The following is a 21,098-nucleotide window of genomic DNA, read 5'->3' as shown; positions in this document are numbered from 1 at the left end:
CTTCTATTGCTTTTCTTCTTCCTGACCATAGTTATTGTGTTCTTTGCAACCTAGATAGAAATCTAAAGGGCTGTAGAGATTGTGTGGGCTCTGTCGTATATACCAGCTGCTGGGTGCCCCTTCCATGCTGATCCCAGGGGATAACATGAGCCAAAGAACTGAAAGGTCTTATCCTCGCATAAGCAAGACATATGAGTTATTCATAGGTGAACTAGTGAACCCAGAACCCTTCATCTCTCTGGTGAAACTTGGATGCCTTCTTTAACAGAGATTGTGAGAGTGTCTCTTGAAAGGCATTCAAAAAATTCCTCTGGATCAACTGTTACTTTTTGAAAGATATTTCTTGATGTTTTTCAGAAAGGAAAAGGAAATGCTTACAGATCTATTTTTTCAACTTCATTACAAAAGAGTAAATATACCGTTGAAAACCTGAAATATATTTAGTTGTATCAAATCAAAAGAAATAAGCACACTCATGCTACCTGCCAGGCTGAACTGTTTAACTGAAGTTATGAGTGGTGGTCTCCGACAGAGCATTTTTAGAGCTCATTATGCTGATATTTCTCTTCTCTAGGCAATGCTGGAATGGTTCACCTACCACTCCCTGTTTTTCAGTAAGTCTGAAGGCATGAAGACCAACAAAGCTTTGTTCCTTTCTGAGAGTTGGCTCAGACTTTGGTATTATTTGCACCAGGGATTTTGGAAATATTTGTTATCTTCTCTTGGAAATTTACTTTTCTCTTGATAGTAACATTGGCTAGAAGAATATGAGAACTGTAAGCTTATCATAATTAACTGACCAGTCTGGAGAATTTGCACAACAATGAAAAATGCAGCTTTCCATACACCTGGCTTAACTTTATTACCCAGACTTTATTACTTTATTATCTCATTTCCAGATAAACCATGCAGCTGTGTTATGGAAACTCTCTGTAATAGGGAGAGGGAGAATATCCTACATGCTGAAGATCAGCTGTGTTGTGTTCTGTTGGCAGTTTCTAGAACTTTTGGGAATTAGTGAAAACATTGAATATTCTTTTCTAGTGGACAGTCTGGACCTCCTGTAATCCTTTATAACTGTGGATCCTTTTTCTCTCCAGGCTAAAATACATATTACTATCTCAGAAGTAAGTTGATGCCCACTTTATTGCTGTTTTGCATCATCTGTCTGAAATCACTGGACAATACCAGTGTTTAAAAAATGCTGTCAGTTGCTCAGATCTGAGGTCAGGATATCAGTCTTTTACAGACTAGGCCAAGCCCATCACAACTGCTCGAGTGCCACTATATCTACAGCATCTAACTACTCAGATTAAAAACTGCAGCAGAGAGGACAGGAAGTGAGAGTCCTCTTTCCCTTTCAAGTGCCAGAGAACTACAAACAAGAAGAAGATCAGTTTGTTGCAGTGGAGTTGTTAATGAATTTCAGAGCTGGAGTCAGCAAGAAACTGGGGTAGGACAGCTGTCAGGGCTCATAACCCACGTGCACTTCTGATATAAATGTTCTCTTAGTCATAAACATTCTTTGCCAGGATCTTTAAGCACCAGTATTAATGAAACTTAAAGTATTTCTTGTGCTCTACTGAACAGAAAGAGGCTTCTGGCCATTTTTACCTGTGTAGCTGTATTATGTATCTGTGTAATATTTGTGCTGTGCTGGTGATAGACAAACCCAGGATGGGAAGGAATTTCCAGTCTCAGCATGTTCAATCCTCTGCTGGTTACAGCTTTGGACAACCCTATTGATACATTTATCCTATTCCATTTTAAAATAGATTGTTTGCATTCTTTGTGCCTAGGTAAGTCTGTTTCAGAAATCTGTTCATGTGATAGTTGAAAGCCAGTCTTCTAATTACCAGAACAGACATATTCCTGGCCAGTGTAATGACTGATCAGTATCTGCTGGCCTTGGCCATTGCTTAAATAGCTCTAGCTCACAACTGTATGTTGTCAACCCCTTCTCCACACTTCCACACTTTTCTTTCGTGTTTCTAGCTCATGAGTCACAGCTTATAGAAGTAGTGGTTCTTACAGGTCCCTGAAACTTCCTTCCATGTGATTTCATTCTAGGACTTCGGCTTCATCTTCAAGGTCATCCATATGTCCTTTATGCATCTGCAGTCATGCTCCTAATTAATGCTCTGTATTACCTTTGAATGATTAGAGTATTTAATTAGAGTAATTCCTATTGTACTTTCTTTGCTGAGACAAATAATGAAAATATCAAACAAAATTACTCCCCAAACCCACCTTGGACAAAATCTACAGTCTAGCTTTTCCCAGGCCTAGGAGTTTATTCAGACAAATCTATTCTTATCTTACCTGCTAGCCAGTTCAGTCTTGTTTTAATTCCTATCCTTTTCATTTTGGCTAACAATTTCCCTTGGGATATTGTAAAAGTTTCTTGTTTCTTTTTTCTTTAAAACTAAGTTTCCAGAAGGCTAGATTTATCCTATATTTTTGTCTTTAAAAAAATCTTTTATTAAAGGTGGATGTCAGATTAGTTTAACACAATCTGCATACAATGTATGTATGTAATATTCCATTTATCTCCATGTTTTTCATTTTTCTTTCCTTGAATTGGTTGTGAAAGCCTAAGGTTACTACATAGGTTACAGATCCATATTTTCCAACATTAGATTACCTCAACATTCTCATTCTTTCTTTAAACATAGCTATTGGATGTTATTCACCAGCTGTATAGCCTCATCCTCTTTTCCCCATCATCAGCTGAATAATTTATTAAAATCCTTGCTCCTGAGTTTCAACTTCATATGCCAGGTTTTATATGTTGAGAGCTAAGGTTTAGTCCTCTGCTGAGCGGCTTGAGTGCAGCATGACTTGCACCAACCTCAGACATGGTCATTTCCTGGTCATTAATTGCTGTCCTGCCTTACTCAGCCTTGTTGATTATAGACATATTTCAGCCTGGTTCAACCAAGTCCTATGGGACTGGCTTTACCATGGCCTTTAGAGTCAGAATCTGTTTGTTGTAGTGAATGTTTGGTGATGCAGTAAGTGGATCAGGTGAAGTCAGGGATACCAGGAAAGACTCACAGCTGCTAACTGTTAATCAAGCCTCTTACCTTAGCTGAGACAAACCCAGGTGCAGTTCCCTCACCTGAATCTGACAAAATGTGTGACTTCATCTATCTCGCCTTCTCTCTCCTAACAGGATAGCTATCAAGTAGTGTACAGAGCTGCTGCTCCTCACAGATCTGAAAATGATGCCCTGCAGTGGTCTTAGTTTGTCTTGGTGTGAGAGACTGAGTACATCTAATTTTTCTGTGTCTTCTCATGTAGATGTAGAAGGAATTTTTTATTCAATTTATCATTGTCTTTGGAGTGGCAGGTGGAAACACACCTTCTTGCCATAGTTTGAAAAAAGAGGTGGTTACACCACCTACACAGTGCTTGACATTTGATAACACTTGACATGCTTGTGATGGTTATTTGGCATTTTTGTAAATCAGTGAGAACAGTCTGAAACGGAACAAGTTCTGATGCATTATGAAAAGAGAATCATGAATAAAGGAACAGGATCCTCAGCTCTCTCCCCATGATGATTTTGCCTTTGCAGTGAGCAGCTAAACTGGTAAGAGCATCTCTGACTTGAAAGTAATTAAGGCTTCTTTGTTAATTAAACAGAAGAAGAGAGATAAGTGACATTTGCATTTGCTGATGGCTTCTTTATGGTAAATGAATTGCCGGATGGTCGATGTTGATGTTTTCCAGTTGATTTCCTTTGGATTCTTGGCTGGGATTGTAGCAGAGATTATTATTGTCTCACACATCTGCTAGAGGATGCGTTTCCATTGTACCTCACTGCTCACAAACACATGAATAACTTCCACATTCACCACTTGTACGTGTATCACTGTGTATCACTGCATCAACATGGGAAGAAACATTCCGGTAGGCATACAGAGCTCTTGGATATGCTGCATGTGTTTGTTTTTCAGACCAACTGTCCCATCTGTGTGCTCTGTGCCTTCTTTTAATTGAATGTTGAGCAGTGGGGAACATGACTTAAGAAGTATGCTTTCTCTCAGTTTTTAGTGGTTACACTATAACTTTGTGGCAAGTTTTTGGTAGCAGGAGGCTACAAGGGTGGCTTCTGTGAGAAGCTTCTAGCTGCTTCCCAGTGCTAGCTGGCTCCAATATGGACTCACCACTGACCAAGGCTGAGCCCGCCAGCAGTGGTGGTAGCTCCTCTGGGATAACATATTTAAGAAGGGGGGAAAAAAGCCTGCATGATTGCAGTTGGAGAGAGGAGTGAGAATGTCTGAGAAAGACAGCTCTGCAGACACCAAGGTCAGTGAAGAGGGAAGGGCTGGGACATGCTCTGGGTGCTGGAGCAGACCTTGCAGCCCTTGGTGCAAACCATGGTGAGGCAGCTGTTCCCCTGCAGCTCATGGGGATCCATAGGAGAGCAGAGATCCACCTGCAGCCTGTGGAAGACCCACACCAGAGCAGATGGATGTCTGAAGGAGGCTGTGACCCCATGGGAAGCTGAAGCAGGTTTGCTGGCTGAATTTGTGACTCTGCGGGAGACCCACTGTGGAGCAGTTTGTTCCAGAAGACATGGAACAAACCCTGTGTGAGAGACCCACGCTGGAGCAGTTCGTGAAGAACTGCAGCCCATTGGAAGGAGTCATGCTGGAAGAGTTCAAGGAGGACTGTCTCCCATAGGATAACACCAGAGCATGGGAAGAGTGTGAGGACCCCTCCCCATGAGGAAGAAAGAGTGGCCGAGACAACGTGTGAAGAACTGACCACAACCCCCCATTGACACATGCCCTGTGCTGCTCAGGGGAGGGAGAGAAGATTGGGAATAAAGTTAAGTCTGGGAAGAAGAGAAGGGTTGGGAGAAGGTGTTTTTAAGATTTGGGTTTATTTCTCATTATCCTACTCTGATTTGATTAGTAATAAATTAAACTAATTTTCCTAAGTTGAGTCTGTTTTGCCTGTGAAGGTGACTGCTGAATGATCTCTCCCTGTGCTTACCTCAACCCATGGCCCTTTCAGAATATTTCTTTCTACTGCCCAGCTGAGGAGGGGAGTAATAGAGCTGCTTTGGTAGACACCTGGTGTCCAGTCAGGGTCAACCCACCACACCAACTTAATATTTTTGTGTCTGGAGACACTCCTGTTTGCTAGACTGGAAAAAAATATTACTTCAAAGGTTCCTGTATCCCAGCTGGAAGTGATAAACATTTCAACTCACCAAGCATGAATGTGTGTGTATAAACAGGACAGAGAGGTGTACTGCAGCAGAGAAAAATTATGTTACAAGATTTAAACCATGTTTTGTTTAACTTATTAGTATCAGTCCCATTTTTCTTCCAGACAAGTTTATCACAAGGATGTCAGTAGACTAAATCAAATGTACAACTGTAATGGAGCTGTATGGGCAGATTTAGCCATGATACACTCACTATTTACTATGCTGGAAAGCCTCTCAAGCAATGTTTTCAGTGAAGTATTCCATGTGTTCTTTAAGTAGAGAGAAACATAATTTTAGTAGCATCAGAGATATTTTGTTGTTTTTGTTTTTAATAATGATTTAAAAAAAAGCCTGGATGTGCTGGTTTGACCTTGAATTTCAGTGATTTTTAGGAACATATATCTCCTTGCATACTTTTCCGTCCTCATTCCCAGCAAAGAACCAGAATATTATATACTGGAACAAATTTGTTCTCGCACAGTGATAACATCTTTCTTGATTCTGTGCATACTCTCTACAGTTCTACTGCTAGTTTTCCCTGAAAGAATAGTGGTTACCCCAACCTGTAAGGTAACACTTTCACATTACCATTTGTGAACATCTTTGATAGTATGAATTCCATTGTAGAGCTAAATCCAAATTTGAATGTTTAAAGAAAATACATTTTGTAGCGTTTGGCTTTGCCACTCCCCTTCCACTTAGTACTGGAAGTAGAAAGAATTTCAGTATTGAACTTCTTGCTGTGTTTATGTTCTTAAGGTTTGGCTTGGTTTTCTGAGGTTTTTTTGTGGGTTTTTTTTTTGGGGGGGGGTGGTGTGGTGTTTGTTTTGTTTTTTGTTTTTGTTTGTTTTGGGGGGGTTTTGGTTGTTTTTTTTTTTGAGCTCTGCAGATCCAAAGGAAGTCCCCTTCCACAACAAAAGAAAGAAGAGGAGACAGGATATGGACGCTAAACTGATCAACAACCCATACATCCTTCCTTCCTTCCTTCCCCATGTTAGCTTTCATACAATGTAGGATGCAGTAGGATGTCTTTTTTCACCTTGGATTCTTTCCGTATAACTTTTTTTAGGTTTTGCTATTTAAAATAACATTTACTGTTGCTCCTCCATCGTCAGCAACTCAGTCTGCCAACAGCAAATGCTATAAAAATAGGCAAGACTATATAGACTTACCTCTGACAATCCTATGAACTACAAAGGAAAAACAAAGTGAGGGTGAAGGCAGGAAAAGATGGGTCATCTGGAAAAAGTGATATAATATTCTATTTGCCTACTTTGTGTGTTGTTATCCTGATTTAGTGTTTATGTTGTCTGCTGGTTGTTTTATCCTCTTTTCCTCTTCCCACATTTATGCTCTCTCTTCTTTGCTTGTGTGAGTTAGTTTTACTCCTTTGTAAAGGACAAGTATGTTTAACGATCATTTTGTAAAATGAGTGAAACAGGGTTTTTTTCTCACTAGCTAGCTACCTGAGATCAGACTCTAGATCCTTTATGCCATTGCAAAATGTATCTCAGGTGCCTGCTGTTTAGAGGGGAGAAGGGCTTTAAAACCCAGAGGGCAAGTAAAAAGAGCTCAACTGGGAAACAATAGGAAATAATGTCCTTGGCATCACCTTACCCTGAAAAAATTGTTGTTTAAAAGTCAATTTAAGTTTTAGGGGTTGGCTTGCCCAGGAGTTGACAATGGTGGAAGTCAACAGGCATTCAGGCGTACTCATATATAGCAGAGAGCCTCAAAATTACTTTCAAAGTCCAGAGGGAAGGAGAAAATTATTCAGGCTTGGTGGAGGAAGAGAGGTAAAAGCATAATAAAATAAATAGGCAAGACAGACTCTTTCTTAAGGTCTTAAAGATGATGCATGGCTGGAGTGGAGTTGTATAAAATGTGGTTTTTCTGCAAAAGTGATAACTCTTGGGGTACTGCATGTTACAAAGGCTCTTTCATATCAGGAGCCACACCTGACTCCGGGAGGAGAAGATAAGAAAGCCTGAGGGGAGAAAAGTGATGAGACCTTGTTTCTGCAAGGATAGGGAAATGAGAAAATTTGCCCTCTGGGTGGAAAATGTCAGCCTCAATGCTCAGCTTGACCTGGGCGCCTTAGTAACGCATAGAAAAACCCCAAGCTGTCAGTGTGCTGAGTTATTTGCCTGTCTTTCTCTGACTTGTCTCTGGAGTCTGTCAGCCATGTTTTGTCTTACCAGGAAGCTCCTTGTGGGTTGCAGGGTTCTCTCTTGGGCCTAAAATTCCCATTTTCCTCCCTGCTTCAGTCCATGTTGGTCAATTCTTTCTGAGAGGAGCTGGTCCTACTCTGCATGGACAGGACAACGGCAACACCCAGGCAGCTAAATTCTGTTGTCCTTCCCAATTTCTTTATTGCAAACTGTCATGATTTTACTTCATGATGGGTGGTATTTGTTTTAATTACAGATTCAGTTGCTGGTGTCAGTGATAAAATAAGAATCTTACCTTTCACTTAAAAATAAGTTTCCAGCATTTGTAGGTGTTGAGAAAGAGTTTGAAAATGTGGTAATGTACTGTGTATTGTACTCTAGAGGCTTAAAGGCTAGGAAACAAAGCAGCAAATTTTAACCCCCCCTTTATTTTATTTCTGTTTTACCATGTGAGGTGGCTGAAAATCCTTTTTCCTTTTTCTTTCCTTTTTTTTTTTTTTTTGGCAGTTGCTTTATAATTTTCAGCTACATGGATTGATAAAACTGCAGATCAAAAATCACTTCTTAACTTCTAGGATTTTTAATTAGAATTTCCATGTGAACATCTCTGCAGGTTTTCAGCAGACAATTGAGGAAATATAAAGAGAAAGAACATCATTTTTATATGAATGTTCAGCATTGTTGGATAGCTCCTGAGTTTGTATGTAAATGTTACTGAAACTACAGTCTGTCAGTAAGTAGAGCAGGGCAGTGCTGCCTCTGGTTTTTGCATTGTGCCAGCTACTGCATAGATGGACCCCAAACTTAGTAAAATAGGTAAACTATTTGGAAGAAGAAGGGCATGTGTCTGTATTATGAATTATGGTGTTTGTTCCAGGGCAAAATTATCTTTTTTTCTTAAATCTTTAAAGGATTCAGGACTAAGTCATGTCGAACAATGGTGTGCTCATCCAAGGAGAACTGCTGAGTGCATTTAATAATCTTCACTGGTTGTCTCAGCACAGAGTGTGCTGATTATAGATAGTGCTGCCTTCAAAAGCATGCTGTTAGCAAGAGCGTGAGGTTTATTTTGGTAGATCAGATATGCACATTGCTTCAGACAGTCTCAGATGTCCAGCTGCTGTTGGGAAAGCAAGAGTTTCAGGCATAGTTGCTCCTTGCTTTGACCTCTCCCATTGTTTTCTGAGGGGTGGGGAGGATTGCAAATTTTGTATTCCTTCTGGACATGGCACTTAGTGTCCTGGTCTAGTTGACATGGTGGTGTTAGGTCATAGGTTGGACTCAATGGTCTCAGAGGTTTTTTCCAACCTAATTGATTATATGATTCTCTCCCCCGGTGTAACTGTACTAGACACTGAAAGTGTTGGCAGGTGAGAGTAAATACTTTTGTTTGTGTTCTATAACCCTCTAATTTATTTGTGTTTTATTTCAAATGCAGACTTTAGTAATGTGCCTGATGTCACATCCAGTTTGAAAAGGAGCAGCACTGATGGCACTCTGGACCAAGTGCCACACAGGGAGAAGACTGATCCACCTTTCAGGGTAAGAACATGCTTGACACAACAATCCTTATGAACCAAAAGGCAGTATTGCGGTGTTAATGCTCTGCATTTTGTTGAAAAGAATTGAACGTGGGGCATTAATTTGAAACATTTTGTATGCATATTAGCTGTACTTGATGTTTTAGTATCTTGAGGTTGCCCTGACAGGTCAGTATATACAGCACAGCTGCTGCATCTGCAGGAGCAGTGTGATGGCGGCAAAAGGCAAACAGGTAGGAGACTTGTCAAATTCATTTTTCTGTGTGGCTTGAGCCCAGTTCCTGCAGAGAACAGTAAAGCTGCTACAGCTTTCTAATTGATTCAGTTTGTTTTGTCTTTTTGCTGATATTTCCAGGGCTTGCTATTAATATTGCAATGACCATAGCAATGCTATGTCACTAGTTTTATACTGGACTGCAGACTTAGAGAGGTGCAGTGTTTGAGAGACAGTGATTGCCACTCTCTAATTTGGAGACCCTTTATGTGTCTGCAGTTACTGTTTGACTTTGGCTGGACTAATGGTTGTCCTTCTCTCAGCCAGGACTTTGGGGGCTGAGGCAGGAATACCCAGAATTAGTGTCCACCTTCAGATGCACTGGTCTCCGAAGAGCAGCTTTTTGTCCATTTTGCTCTGAATCAGGCAAACTGCAACCTGTGTCCAATTCAAGTGCATATGGTTTTGATCCTCCCAACTGCAAGTGTGGGTAGTGTTTTTGTGTTGGTGGCCATGATTTTACCTGGCATTGCCATTCTGACAACAGAAATGCGTTTTTAAATTCTGTTGATGAGTTGGTTGTATCTTCAAGCAAATTTGTGTTAGCACTTGTGTTAGCACTCTTGCATAACAGGAATGACGTTAGAGTTTTTATGGTTCTGGAATATATTACTGTCTTGTGCTAGGTTGTATGAGAAATTGGTAGAGATGAGGCAGGATGTAAAAACTCAGAAGACTGGAATAGGGAAGATACATTATGCCTCTAACCATACTGAGAGGAGCTGTAAATCTTACTTTTGTAATTACTTTGTAACCTAATTCAGTCTTATATAGGTGATTTTATGCCCTTTCCCGAGAGAATAAGAAGCTCAGTGATTGTGGGTCTTCAGCCCATCTCCTGCTGCTCAGGGGGATTCCCACAGGGATGATCTGTATCCTGTGTAACAATTGCTTATGCTTCCCCCAAGTCTTTGCAACCAGAAAAGAATAAACTGGATTTTCTCCCCTTAGGACACGTTGTTCCTTTGAAAGGAGTATAGTGGATTTCTCTGCTCTGCTGTTTTAGGACTTCTACCTGGCTTTAGGGGTGGGGATCTTTGTGGGAGCACAGCAGAGGTGACCCTGGAGCTTAGGATGCTTTGATGGCTGTTTGCACCAGGCCAGACTCCCCTGGGTGCCTTGGGGTGTCCTGCTCGCCCAGAGTATGTGCTGTCCCCCGTGCACTGTATGAACATAAATGCTGACCTTCTGTCCTGATGCATGGGAGGAGATTCTGGGGCACCAGCTTTGCTTTAGCAGAAGAACAAAGCCAGTCGTGATGGCCTGTGTCAAATACACCAGGTGCCAGAAAATTAGGGAGAGTTCCAAGGATTTAAATACACAGAGAGCAATTGATGTACACTAGTTGTTGCTCCTAATGCACTAAATTTGCTTCAGTGCTCTGAATTACATGCTGCAATTAAAGCTCAAAAAAAGAGGGGAAAATGGACAGGTCTGCTCCCTGCCCTCCCTCCAGCCTCAAATCTGTCAGATTCAGCAGTTATTAGGGCTTTTGCATGATTTGCTGAAGTAATTGCCCATTCTGTATTGCAGTTCACTTCTTGAACTGACATGCAGGTCTGCTAGTGTCATTTTAAAAACTATCTGAGGCTGTCCTAGTTTTGTAGGTACAAGGGTGGAAAACAGCCTAGCAATCAGAGGCAGTCTGACTTGGACTGCAGCTGTAAACGAGTCTGTGACAGCTCTACAATTTCTGCAAATGGTTTGTAATTGATTGCTGTCTTTCTGTTGGAGGGTGCCTATTACCGTCAGAGCTTTTTATCTGACCCTTTTGATATCTCCAATAGATGTAGAAGTAAAGAAAACCCAAACCTAACAGTTAAGTTCAGGTGGTGTATATTGTATGTGCTTTTGTGCTTGTGTATAACAGGAATTAAAATTATTTCTGTTTTTATAGCTGTAATTTAGGACTGCTCACCAGATGAACAATAACTATTGCTAATAAAAGCTAGTTTGAGGAAATTGTGCAGTCTCAAAAAGCATAGCATCTGGATTTGGGGTTGTGGATATTTTTTTTCCCTTTGCCTTCTGTTTCCTGCATGTGCTGGCTTGACCTCCCACGCCTGTAGGACACCATTAGTGCAGTAGGCAAGTAGGCGATGCTGCAGAGGTATGGGGGAGAGGAGCTCTGTAAGCACAGCTCTGTGGAGGAGAGGCTGGCGGTGCTGAGAGTTCTGAGCATAGCCTGGAACAACAGGCAGTTTGGTATTATTTCAAGGGAGACACAGCTAGAGATGCTCACTTTCCAGTTGACAGCAACTGTAGATGTAATTGTTTGGCTCTGAGGGAGCAGGCTCCTTTGAAGTTTGGTTGATATTTTCCCGTAACATGTAAGTAAACAAAAAACAGTCTTAAAGCTTTGGATTTTATGGTTGCATGTCTGATTTCTGGATTTTGTGTTTCTTGTTTGGAGCATTTTTGTTTGTCTGTTTTTCACTATTTTCTTCATCTCATACCAAGCTAAGGTTAGGCATCGTCTTAACTGCAAGTACAGTGAGGCATTTCAGAAGTGCCTTGTAATCTCAAAGAAATAAGTCTTTTGTTGCATGTGTACTACATTCAAATGCACCTTCATTCAGTCAGTCATTCATTGATTTTTTTTTGTAGGCTGAGAAATGAATGTATTTAGGATAGTTATATGTTTGTCTTTCATCTGAGAGCTAACAAATCAATTAGGAGGGCAAGAGAGGGTAGTATCGTTCCAGAAATGGAAGCCGTCCCTTAAGTTATAAAATATTATTAAAAATACATGGATATCAAGAACCATCCATTCCAGATGCTCATTAGTTCTGACAGCTCTGTATTCTCTGGGATACGTCATTTGTACTTTAATACCTTTAACCTTATTTTCAATTTTATAGATAGGGATAGATACTGTACTTCTAACACATTTTGCTGCAGTACATTTTCAAACTGTGTTAAAATACTGTTTATGTGGCAATAGCATGTTGTCATTGCTAATGTTGTTTCTGGAGTATGTAGGTGTTCTGTTGACAGAAGAATATGTGACCTCAGAAAATGTGGGAATTGAGCATACCTGTCGGTGTAATTAAGTTTAGTTGTGTTTAATCATTTTGAGAACTAATTGTCTGTGCTCCTGGTACTTAGTTAAATCCTGGTATGTTGGCAGTTGCCAAGAATCAAGCTTTCTGTACATCAAAGTAGCGTGAAGCTGAATGAACAAAAGATGCAACTTTTCCTTTCTAGCCCACTGTTTTTTTAAGATGAAGTTTAGTAGTCTGTTACTAACTTGCTTATCTCTACTTTGTACTTTCAGTGTATTAAAAATAACCTTTTATGAAGCATAGCTAGAAGGGGAAATTTTACTATATAATTACCTATTATTTTAAGGTCTCTAGAAAGACTGCTGTGATCTGACTTTTGGTTGCTCTGAATCTTTTGAGTGTCATTGGAGAGATGCATTTCTGAAATCATGTTAAATTCTAACAGACATAAAGAAGTAACTTCATATAAATGCATGTGTGAGAAGGGGAAGATGTATTTTCACTTCAAGTATTTTACAGATCATAAGAAAAAACCTTAGGGTATACTCTCTGCAAATATCTCACATAACTTCATTATATCCTCAGCCGTATCTTAGAGGTCTTTAAGAAACTCAAGAAACCCAGTAAAAATAGCTGGTGTGATGGCTTTTAATCATTACAGAAGTAGTCAATGAATGCAGAGTGGTTTTATGGTAGCATCTTCAAAAATTAACATTGCAGGTGCAGAAATGGAAGCTGCCGTGTGAGAAACTTTGAATGTTAACAAAAATTTGCTTTCTAAAGAGTGGTCAACTGCTTTCAGTTTTGTAATGCTTTTGAAATGGTGCTGTATTTCTTTCAAACAATGAAGTAAAATTGATCCTGGGAGTAAGTTGAATACAGAAACTTGGAGAAATTGCCTTTGCTGTTGCCTCTTGAAATAAGTCACTTTACTCTCAGCACTGGTTATTGACCATACATGAATGTCTGTATATGAGGACAAATCTATCCCCATCACTTCTTAATAAAAAAGAAATAAAAAATTCTGTACACTGCAGAGGCAGAAAACAAACTTTTTTTTCCCTTGGGAATACCATTCTTACTGCAATGACCAGAAGTTACAGTTAAAAATCTTTGAACACCTTTCCCTAGCTTGAGCTTATTTAGATTATCTCAACTAATTCATCTTCCCCTCCTGTTTCATGACCATGTTCACTTTCCCTTTATCTGATAAGGAAATGAGAATTCATGGCAAGTCTGATCAGCAGAGTTCATGGCACCTTTAGCAAACACAAATCTGCATCTCCTGCAGGATGGAGCATTTTCATCAAATGCTTTCAGCTTTTCATGGGGATGAGGTCCAGGTCAATATGATGGCACAACTTGAAATGCCCATTTTTAGATATAGCGGACAAAAAGAGGGTGGAAAAAATGTGTCCTTGTGTGTTTCAGAAGTCTGATTTTTGAATGCTTGAGTTTCCTATGTAATATCAAATCATCCTTCCAGTGTTTTTGAAGCTTGTGTGTTCTGTTTATTGTGATGCCGATTGTTGACATTCTTCCACTTGCCAGGGCAGTGAGAAGTACATTTCCATGAAGTTGGCATGTCAGGGACCGTGGTGAGAAATCTGGTTTTTGGTCTCCCTGCACACAGTGCTGCTTTTCGTGCTCAAGGAGCCAACATATACATATGCCTGACTTGGGCAACTGTTCAGGGTTTTTTTTGTAGCTCCAGTCTAAAGTACATGTGCAATTGAGCAGCTCATTTCCATATCTGATGATGCCCAGGAGGTGTGAATGCAGTCAAAAGCAAACCCATCTTCCAAGTTCTACATCATGCAGCTATCTTAGGAGGCTTCCCAAAACAGATGCAAAATATATGTGTTGGGATGTCAAAAAGGAAATCCCTGTTACCTATTAGTTGATTTCACACAGCTATTTCTATAATGAAAATCAGTGAGTATTGTAAAGAGTTCGCTGCATTTTGTGGTTTTGGCCTCTTGTATATACAGTATAGCCCCCACTGGAGGGGTGGTTTTCATAAGTTGCAGAAATTAGTATTTTGTCTTCAAAATCTCTAAAGCTGATTTCAAAACCCCTTCACCAGTAGTAGGACCACAGCCATCAACCTCTCATGCAGAATAATTTAAGGGTAAAAATCCTGAGGTACAATATACTTTGAGGTCTAGGTTCAAACCTGGATGAGAGAAAATCATCTCTTTGCTGGTCTGCCTGAATGCTCAGCTGTTAAAGAAAAAAAAAAAACATGGTTTGATTTTTGGGGAGAGGAAGGGGGCAACTGTGGTAGTTGCCATGGAATGGCAGGGGTGGAAAGTAGTTAGTAATAATTAGTCACACAATTTCAGTCCAGTCCCAACAGAAAATTCACGCAACTGTTCAATGTGTGGAAGATTTGAATGGTATTTTATCTTCCAGAAGAATGCAAGTGGATGCTAGGAATGATGTATTCCTATGATTTATTACCATTGTACACTGTGATCTGTAGTAGATGTACTGTGGAGTAGTTCAGGGCACTGTTGTTCAAAACACACCCAACTGCATTCTACTGCTGCTGTCAGTAAATGTAATCCTATTTATTATATGGATCATATGTATTATATATAATATATATGTGGTAGTTCACTGATTTATTTTGATCTGGTGATGACACTCATCACTCTCAGAGATGAGTATGAGATCACCAGACTGACTATGTGTCTACAAGCAGTGTATATGAAATAATTTTGTTAAGCAGACTGTAAAAATCAAAAATCTTGGAAAGGGAATATTAGTAGTAGCCAAGTAAACACCAATTGTTGAGCTCTATTGAAAGAAAGCCAAGCAGCAATGACCAGAAGCTCAACAGAGCCCCAAACCCATTTCTTGTATGGAGGCAATTCCAGCTGAATGTCGTGATGGCTTCTCATTAGCTCTGTTTTGCATTGCCTGGGCATTTCCCATTTGCTCAGCATGTCATTAATTGCAGGAGAGATGCCTGCCTGAAGGTTTACTCAGCATCCATAGGACATTAATGATTTTTCCTTTATTTTAATCATGAAAACGTCTCTTTAGCAGTTGATGAGATCTAAAAGCTTGGGGAGTAGTCTGCAATTAACATCTTTTTTTTTTTTCCTTCGTAGGAGGGGGATTAACAACATGGTAGTCTCAAAATCATGTATAACCTCTGCAATCCAAGTGTCATTTTCTTCCAGATGTGACATGCATTTAGGGAATCGCAGAGCTAACATGGGAAAATAGCATGTTTCTCAGCAGTGGTTTCCTTGATTCATTTGTGCCTGGAGGGGACAGTTCTGCATTGAAAGCATGACAAGCCTGTGGGGAGTTCTGCTAATTATTGTGCTTCCCTTGCAGATAGCCCTGCCTATAGTGACCCCTACCAGAGTTGGTGGCTCTGTAGAGAGGCTGCCGGACCCCTGCTGTCTTCTTGTGCCTTTTGAGAAGGATATCAGTGAAACTGTAGCCTGTTAGAAGTTCATAAGAATTTTGCTAATTAATCTAGGTTTCAGTATATTAATCGATTGCTCAGAGAAGGCACCAGAACTGGTAGACTATAGGTTACAGAAGACTTGCTGTAAACCTACCAGTGAGTGCTACTGCCCTGTACTGGATTTCATTTTGTTGCACTGACCCTGCAGTTCTGCATCCCCTAGGGATGGCCCAAAATTCAAATGTAAGAGTCGTGAGTCTTGGCTAACACAGCAAAGGAGCTTCAAAACCACAAAGCTGAAAGCATGGAAAGTGCTGTATCTAATGTGAGCCTGTAACCAGGTCAAGCTGTAGATGGAGACCTGCTTGCCTGGTTACTGCTAGGGAGGCACAAGAATGGTAGGAAAGAAGACCAAAGAGCCTCCACAGTATGTGCAGTTCTTGCATGCAGAGGTGTGACCTTGTGGTGCTTTGTTTTGTGCTGTTACATTGACTCTCTACAGCCTGGGGGGAAGGGGTATTTGTTGTCCTTCCTCCAAATGAAGGAAATGTCCTCTCAAAAGTACTGAGACGGCTTTTGGTGTAAAACATGCAGATGGTTTTGATCAGGAAAAGAAATTGTGCTGGGTTGATGCTTGCAAATGAAGGAAGCCAGTGGGAGATGACTTATAACGCAGCTTTTCTTTGTAGTCATCTGGGAAAAATCCATAAGGCTTACCTGCAGATGGAAAGGAAAACATATGACAACAGCTCTGAACCATTGCAACAGGATCTGGTTAGCAGTGTCTCTGGAGACGCCCGTGACTTCATTGATGAAGGGCAGGAAGCTGCCTGGGAGCCCACCACCCCGGGCCTCCAAAAGCAACTCCTGTCACCTGCAGTGCAGGATATGACAGCAGCATTTCACTTTGCAGTGAAAGGCAGAGATATCTAATCATGCTTCTGACAGACCTAGGGAACTGGGTAACATCTATGCCAGCTGCAGAATATTTGGTGGTTTGTTTCTTCTTTTTAAAAATCAAGATACTATTCAGTTACAGTGCTGACAGTAACATATGTGTTTTTTTCCTTGAGATGCAAAAGCATCTAAGGCCAATTTTAGTGCATGCCAAGGTATGTGATGTGCCCAGCAGTCACCTATAGCACACCAAGTCACTTTAAAGTCGCAAAGTTTCAGTATAGGATTTCAGACAAATACTGCATCCTGGGTACCATCATAACTTCAATGAGGCTTTGATTCCTATTTTGCTCTGTCAGGAACATCTAATGACAAAGGTAGACCTGAAATTCCAAAACTGAAAAACGTCTGCTCCCTGCAGCAAATTCTGCAAAAAAAAAAGATAACAAAAAGGTACATGGAAAAATGGAAGATGCAGAAGAATTTTAGGAAAAAAAAAAAAAAAAAGTAAGGGGTTAGTTGAGTCAGATGCACAGGGAGGTTCCACCAAATTTTCAAGTTTTGTTACCTGTTGTCTCTTGTTCACATTCTGTGAACAGACATAGACTTCCTCTCGCATGGTGATTATTTCCTTCTGAGACAGCAGAATCCTGCTGCAGTGCCTAAACAAAGCCTTGCCAAAACCAGGGGAGAGGTTGGTGTAGAGTTCAGAGAATCTATATTTGTCTTTACAGGGGAGTTACTGTGTCTTTTAAGATTTGGAATGAGAAATGCTGACTACTAACAAGAACAGATACGAGTTGCCTTCTCTGCCTCCAAAGGTGGCACACTGCAAAACTACATTGTGAAACATGAATGCAACTGCAAAGATAATGTCTCAGTGGTTGCCATAGTTTCTAATTCAGTACTTGAGAAAAGTTTTTGCATTCAGCACAAAACAATTTGAGTGAGAATGTTACAAACAATATTTAAGATGCTTGAAATTAAAAATAAAACAATAATTCATTTTAAACATTTGGAATGCTAATTCTTTGTATCACTGGAATTAAAGCAAGTGTCTTCACTGTGGTCAATTATGCTTTGAAAATACATTTTGACGGCATTTAAAAACCATGTTATTAGTATAATAAGCATGACAAGAAAATACGCAGAAAAATCATCCACCCACAGTTATAAAAAGTAAAAAACAGGCTCCATCTAGATCAGTGTAGAGATCTGGAGCTGAGCTGTTTTAATCCTGAGCTTATAATGCTTAGAGACCACTAACACCGTAGAGCTCCTGTTACTGCAGGGTGTGTAAGTACATGCTCTGTGTGTGTGTGTATATATATATATGTATGTGTGTGTGTGTGTGTGTACATATGTATGTTGTGTCTATGAATTATGCTTCTGTGCTACCAGTGGTCCAGACTGATGTTACAAAGTGCTCAGGATTGTCCTGGAGGCAAGCCACTGTTTCCTTTCATTCAAAGTGTACACCGATGGAGCAAAATTAGCCTTTTACCTTCATGCATTAAGGGCAAAAGCAGGATGGGAAATGAACTGGATGCAGATAAGCACACCTACACATATCAGGACAATAGAGGGAAGCCTGTATTTTGAAGGATGTCACTGTTATGGTAACTATCAAGCCTGGTGCCACTGAAATGGAAAGATGAAAACCAGATGTTGGTAAAGGGAATGTGCGTTATTCAAAGTACACAGGAACAAACAACAGGGCTATGTCATTTTTCCAGTGATCTTAAAAATATTTCACAGTGATGGATTATTTCACTTGTTTTTGAAAAGTGCTTGAGTGCTGCTTGTGTGCTTCTAGAGAAAAAGAAAGGCTAAATGAAAAGCATTCATTCATTTGCTTTGCTTTAGTTTGTGTTGTTCCCTTTTTTGATTTGTCCAAGTCCCTCAATAGGAGTTGGAAAAATTACTGAAACATAATTGTCTTTTTTCTAATGAATACACATTAAAAAAAAGCTGTTAATTGGTAACATCTTTTAGCTGGCATATGGCTAGCTAATAATGCAGGCTTAATTAGCAAATCTGGGGAAGAATAACTTCCTAATATGGAATTAAAAAGGCCTGTCATTGTTTTTCATCAAGATTGACGATATTGCTTGGACCTGAAATTTAGCAACCTTTTTTTTTTTCTTGGTCCCAGTGGATGAGCTGTGTTTTAACAAGTACCTATTAGAAAAAAAGAGCTTGAAAGTGCCACGACTAATGCAGATAGGAAACAAAGAAACAGTACATCTCCAGAAAGTATAGTTATACTCTTAATACACGTGGATCTGGTGACCTGGCCTGTGTTATTTTTAAAATGCCATATACAGCACTGTAAGCTTCTAATTTCCACAAACTATTTAATTTTGTTTCTTATCTTCAGACTTGCTCTGTGGATCCCTAGGATCTATGGACTACTGCAGAGGCAACACTAATGGTGGATAAGAACAGTAGCCTTGTACATGCCGCACAGTAGTTTATGAATTTGGATTTTTAAACCAGATTGTACATCCACTGAAAAATGAAATGTTAGAGAGCAGGCAGTACCTCTCTTGCTCCTTCAAGGCCATTTCCTCAATTTTCTGTTATATGGTCTTCTCACCCAGTGAACCTGATATCTCACTCCAAGAGAAAGAAAGGGCACGGTCCATCCGCTAAGCAAGAGGTTCCTGCTGCCATGTTGTGTTCTGCATGTCTTATCAGCAGCATGTTGTTTCAGGGCTCCAGCATCATTTTTCCTCTGATAGGCAGCCTCTCAGTGACTGAGCTGTACAGTTTGGCAAATGCTGAGCTGTCAAGTTGTGCTAATGACTTGGAAAGAGATGGATGTAAGTTTAATTGCAGTAATTAAAGGAGAAAGCTGCGTTATTCCCTTGCTTGTATGAAGGTGAATATCCTTGAAACCTCAGAAGCAGTGCACACGTAACCAAAAATATGGATACCCAGGCTTGGTGTATCATTTGGGTTCAAGAGAAGAGTTTGCCAAGGGCAGTGTTGAATGAAGCCTTACAGCTCAACTGCATTGCACTGTAGGAGTGCTGTGATAGGGCAACATGGGAGTTGCAGTGTTTTATTATGCCACTGGTGTAGTTCTCCTTTTATTAATGAATTGCTTGTCAGTCTTTTATCTCTTCAGTTCAGTGTTTTCATGTCCTATAATGTTTTATTTAAAGCTGCATTGTTCTTAGGGTAATCTATCTGTAGATCCAATTGGTTTTGTGTAAATATGTCAACATCAGAACTCTTACTTTCAAGCCTGAATTTATTACTGAGCTCATCTTAAATTTCTTTTTATTGATGTAATTATGGCTAAAAAGTTCAAACAAAGGACAAGCATAATTATATAAAGAAATCATCCAGAGAGCTGCCTGTTTGTTTTTCATTTTATCATTGTAAGAGCATTTGTATGCCACAACATTTAGCAGTTTATACCCTTGACAGAACATCAGTCCTATTGATAAATCATGCTGACCTTCAGGGCAGTCAGCACCCTCTAGATATTTTTAGGTATTTGGCTAACTTTCTCAAAGCACCTGATGTTTTGTTTATGCAGTAAATTTCACAGGCAGGGAGGCAGGTGTATTTCTGGGGAGATCAAACCCATCTTCCCTTGTCATAACTGCACTTCGTCCTGCACTCACTACATCAAGCTATTTATAAAAAATCTCATCTAGCATCTTCTTCCTTCATTTGTAGCAATAAAGGGAGGCATGGCAGGTCTGTCTATACTCTCATACTCTGCTTAGCCTTGTTGCTTTGGGATGTTGTCAGCATCTCCAATTTTGTTAATCGGCACAAACGAGAAACTTGTGCAGCAAGGGAAGAGGGAAGGTGTGTTCGTGGGGGATCACAACATCCGTGGCTTCCTTCCTTTTCCTTTGGCAAAGTTTGTATTCATAAGCCACAATGCCCGCCTTCAGGAGGAGTAAAACCAGAGCGAAGAGTTTAGCGCTGGCTCGCAAAACCCAGCAGCAGGCAGCAGCAGCTTACGGCTCCTTGCACAGGATGCTCTCTGTGGTGAGTTCTGCAGCGGCGTGGGGGTGCTGCTTAATTAGGCTGAGGTGATGAGGCTGCAGGAGCATCCAAGCTGCCTGTGCCTGATAAATAATGACTGTCCCAGCATTAGGAATCAAATTATGGATTCTGGCAATGTGTAGTTGCTGGGTGAGTTTGTACCAGTACTCTGCATGGGAAAAGCTTTTGGGTTTCTGAAGTTTGGGGGAGGGAAGGATGGGTTGGTCACCTGCACTGTTTGCTGCCGGGCTCAAGCAAATTGTTATTTCTTGCATCTCTCAGAGAAAGGACTAAGTAAGATCCATATTTTGACAAGAAGTAAGGTTTTAAAAAGATTCCTCATGTGAATTTTGAAATAACTGCAGCATGAATATTTTAACTGTTTCTCTGTTTTTTCACAATTAAGTTAGTATTGTGGAAATAGGGAGGGGAAATATGATCTACAATCCAGGTATTGCTGGTAAAATATAAGAAGGCTGTATATATGTATTACATGGGTGGAAGAAAAATACATGAGCCTCCTGCATTAAAATTGACAACATCAG

General features: G+C 40.2%; 1 protein-coding gene across 3 annotated transcripts in view; it reads left to right on the top strand.

The window, feature by feature from the left end:
- Nucleotides 1–21,098, top strand: part of TIAM2 (TIAM Rac1 associated GEF 2) — an 89,254-nt gene that overhangs the window by 48,784 nt on the left and 19,372 nt on the right. For 2 of the 3 annotated variants that reach the window (XM_019287360.3, XM_010400427.4), the window contains exon 14: nt 8,837–8,940. In XM_019287360.3, coding sequence (XP_019142905.2) covers nt 8,837–8,940 — 104 coding nt within the window. Of the gene's footprint in view, nt 1–8,836; nt 8,941–11,316; nt 11,544–21,098 lie in introns of those variants that run through there. The other variant, XM_010400460.4, reaches the window with a different exon arrangement.

This window comes from Corvus cornix, chromosome 3, assembly GCF_000738735.6.
Source record: "Corvus cornix cornix isolate S_Up_H32 chromosome 3, ASM73873v5, whole genome shotgun sequence".
Lineage (NCBI taxonomy): Eukaryota > Metazoa > Chordata > Aves > Passeriformes > Corvidae > Corvus > Corvus cornix.
Note: the sequence above shows the minus strand (reverse complement) of the source record. Positions and strands in the feature narration are given on the sequence as shown.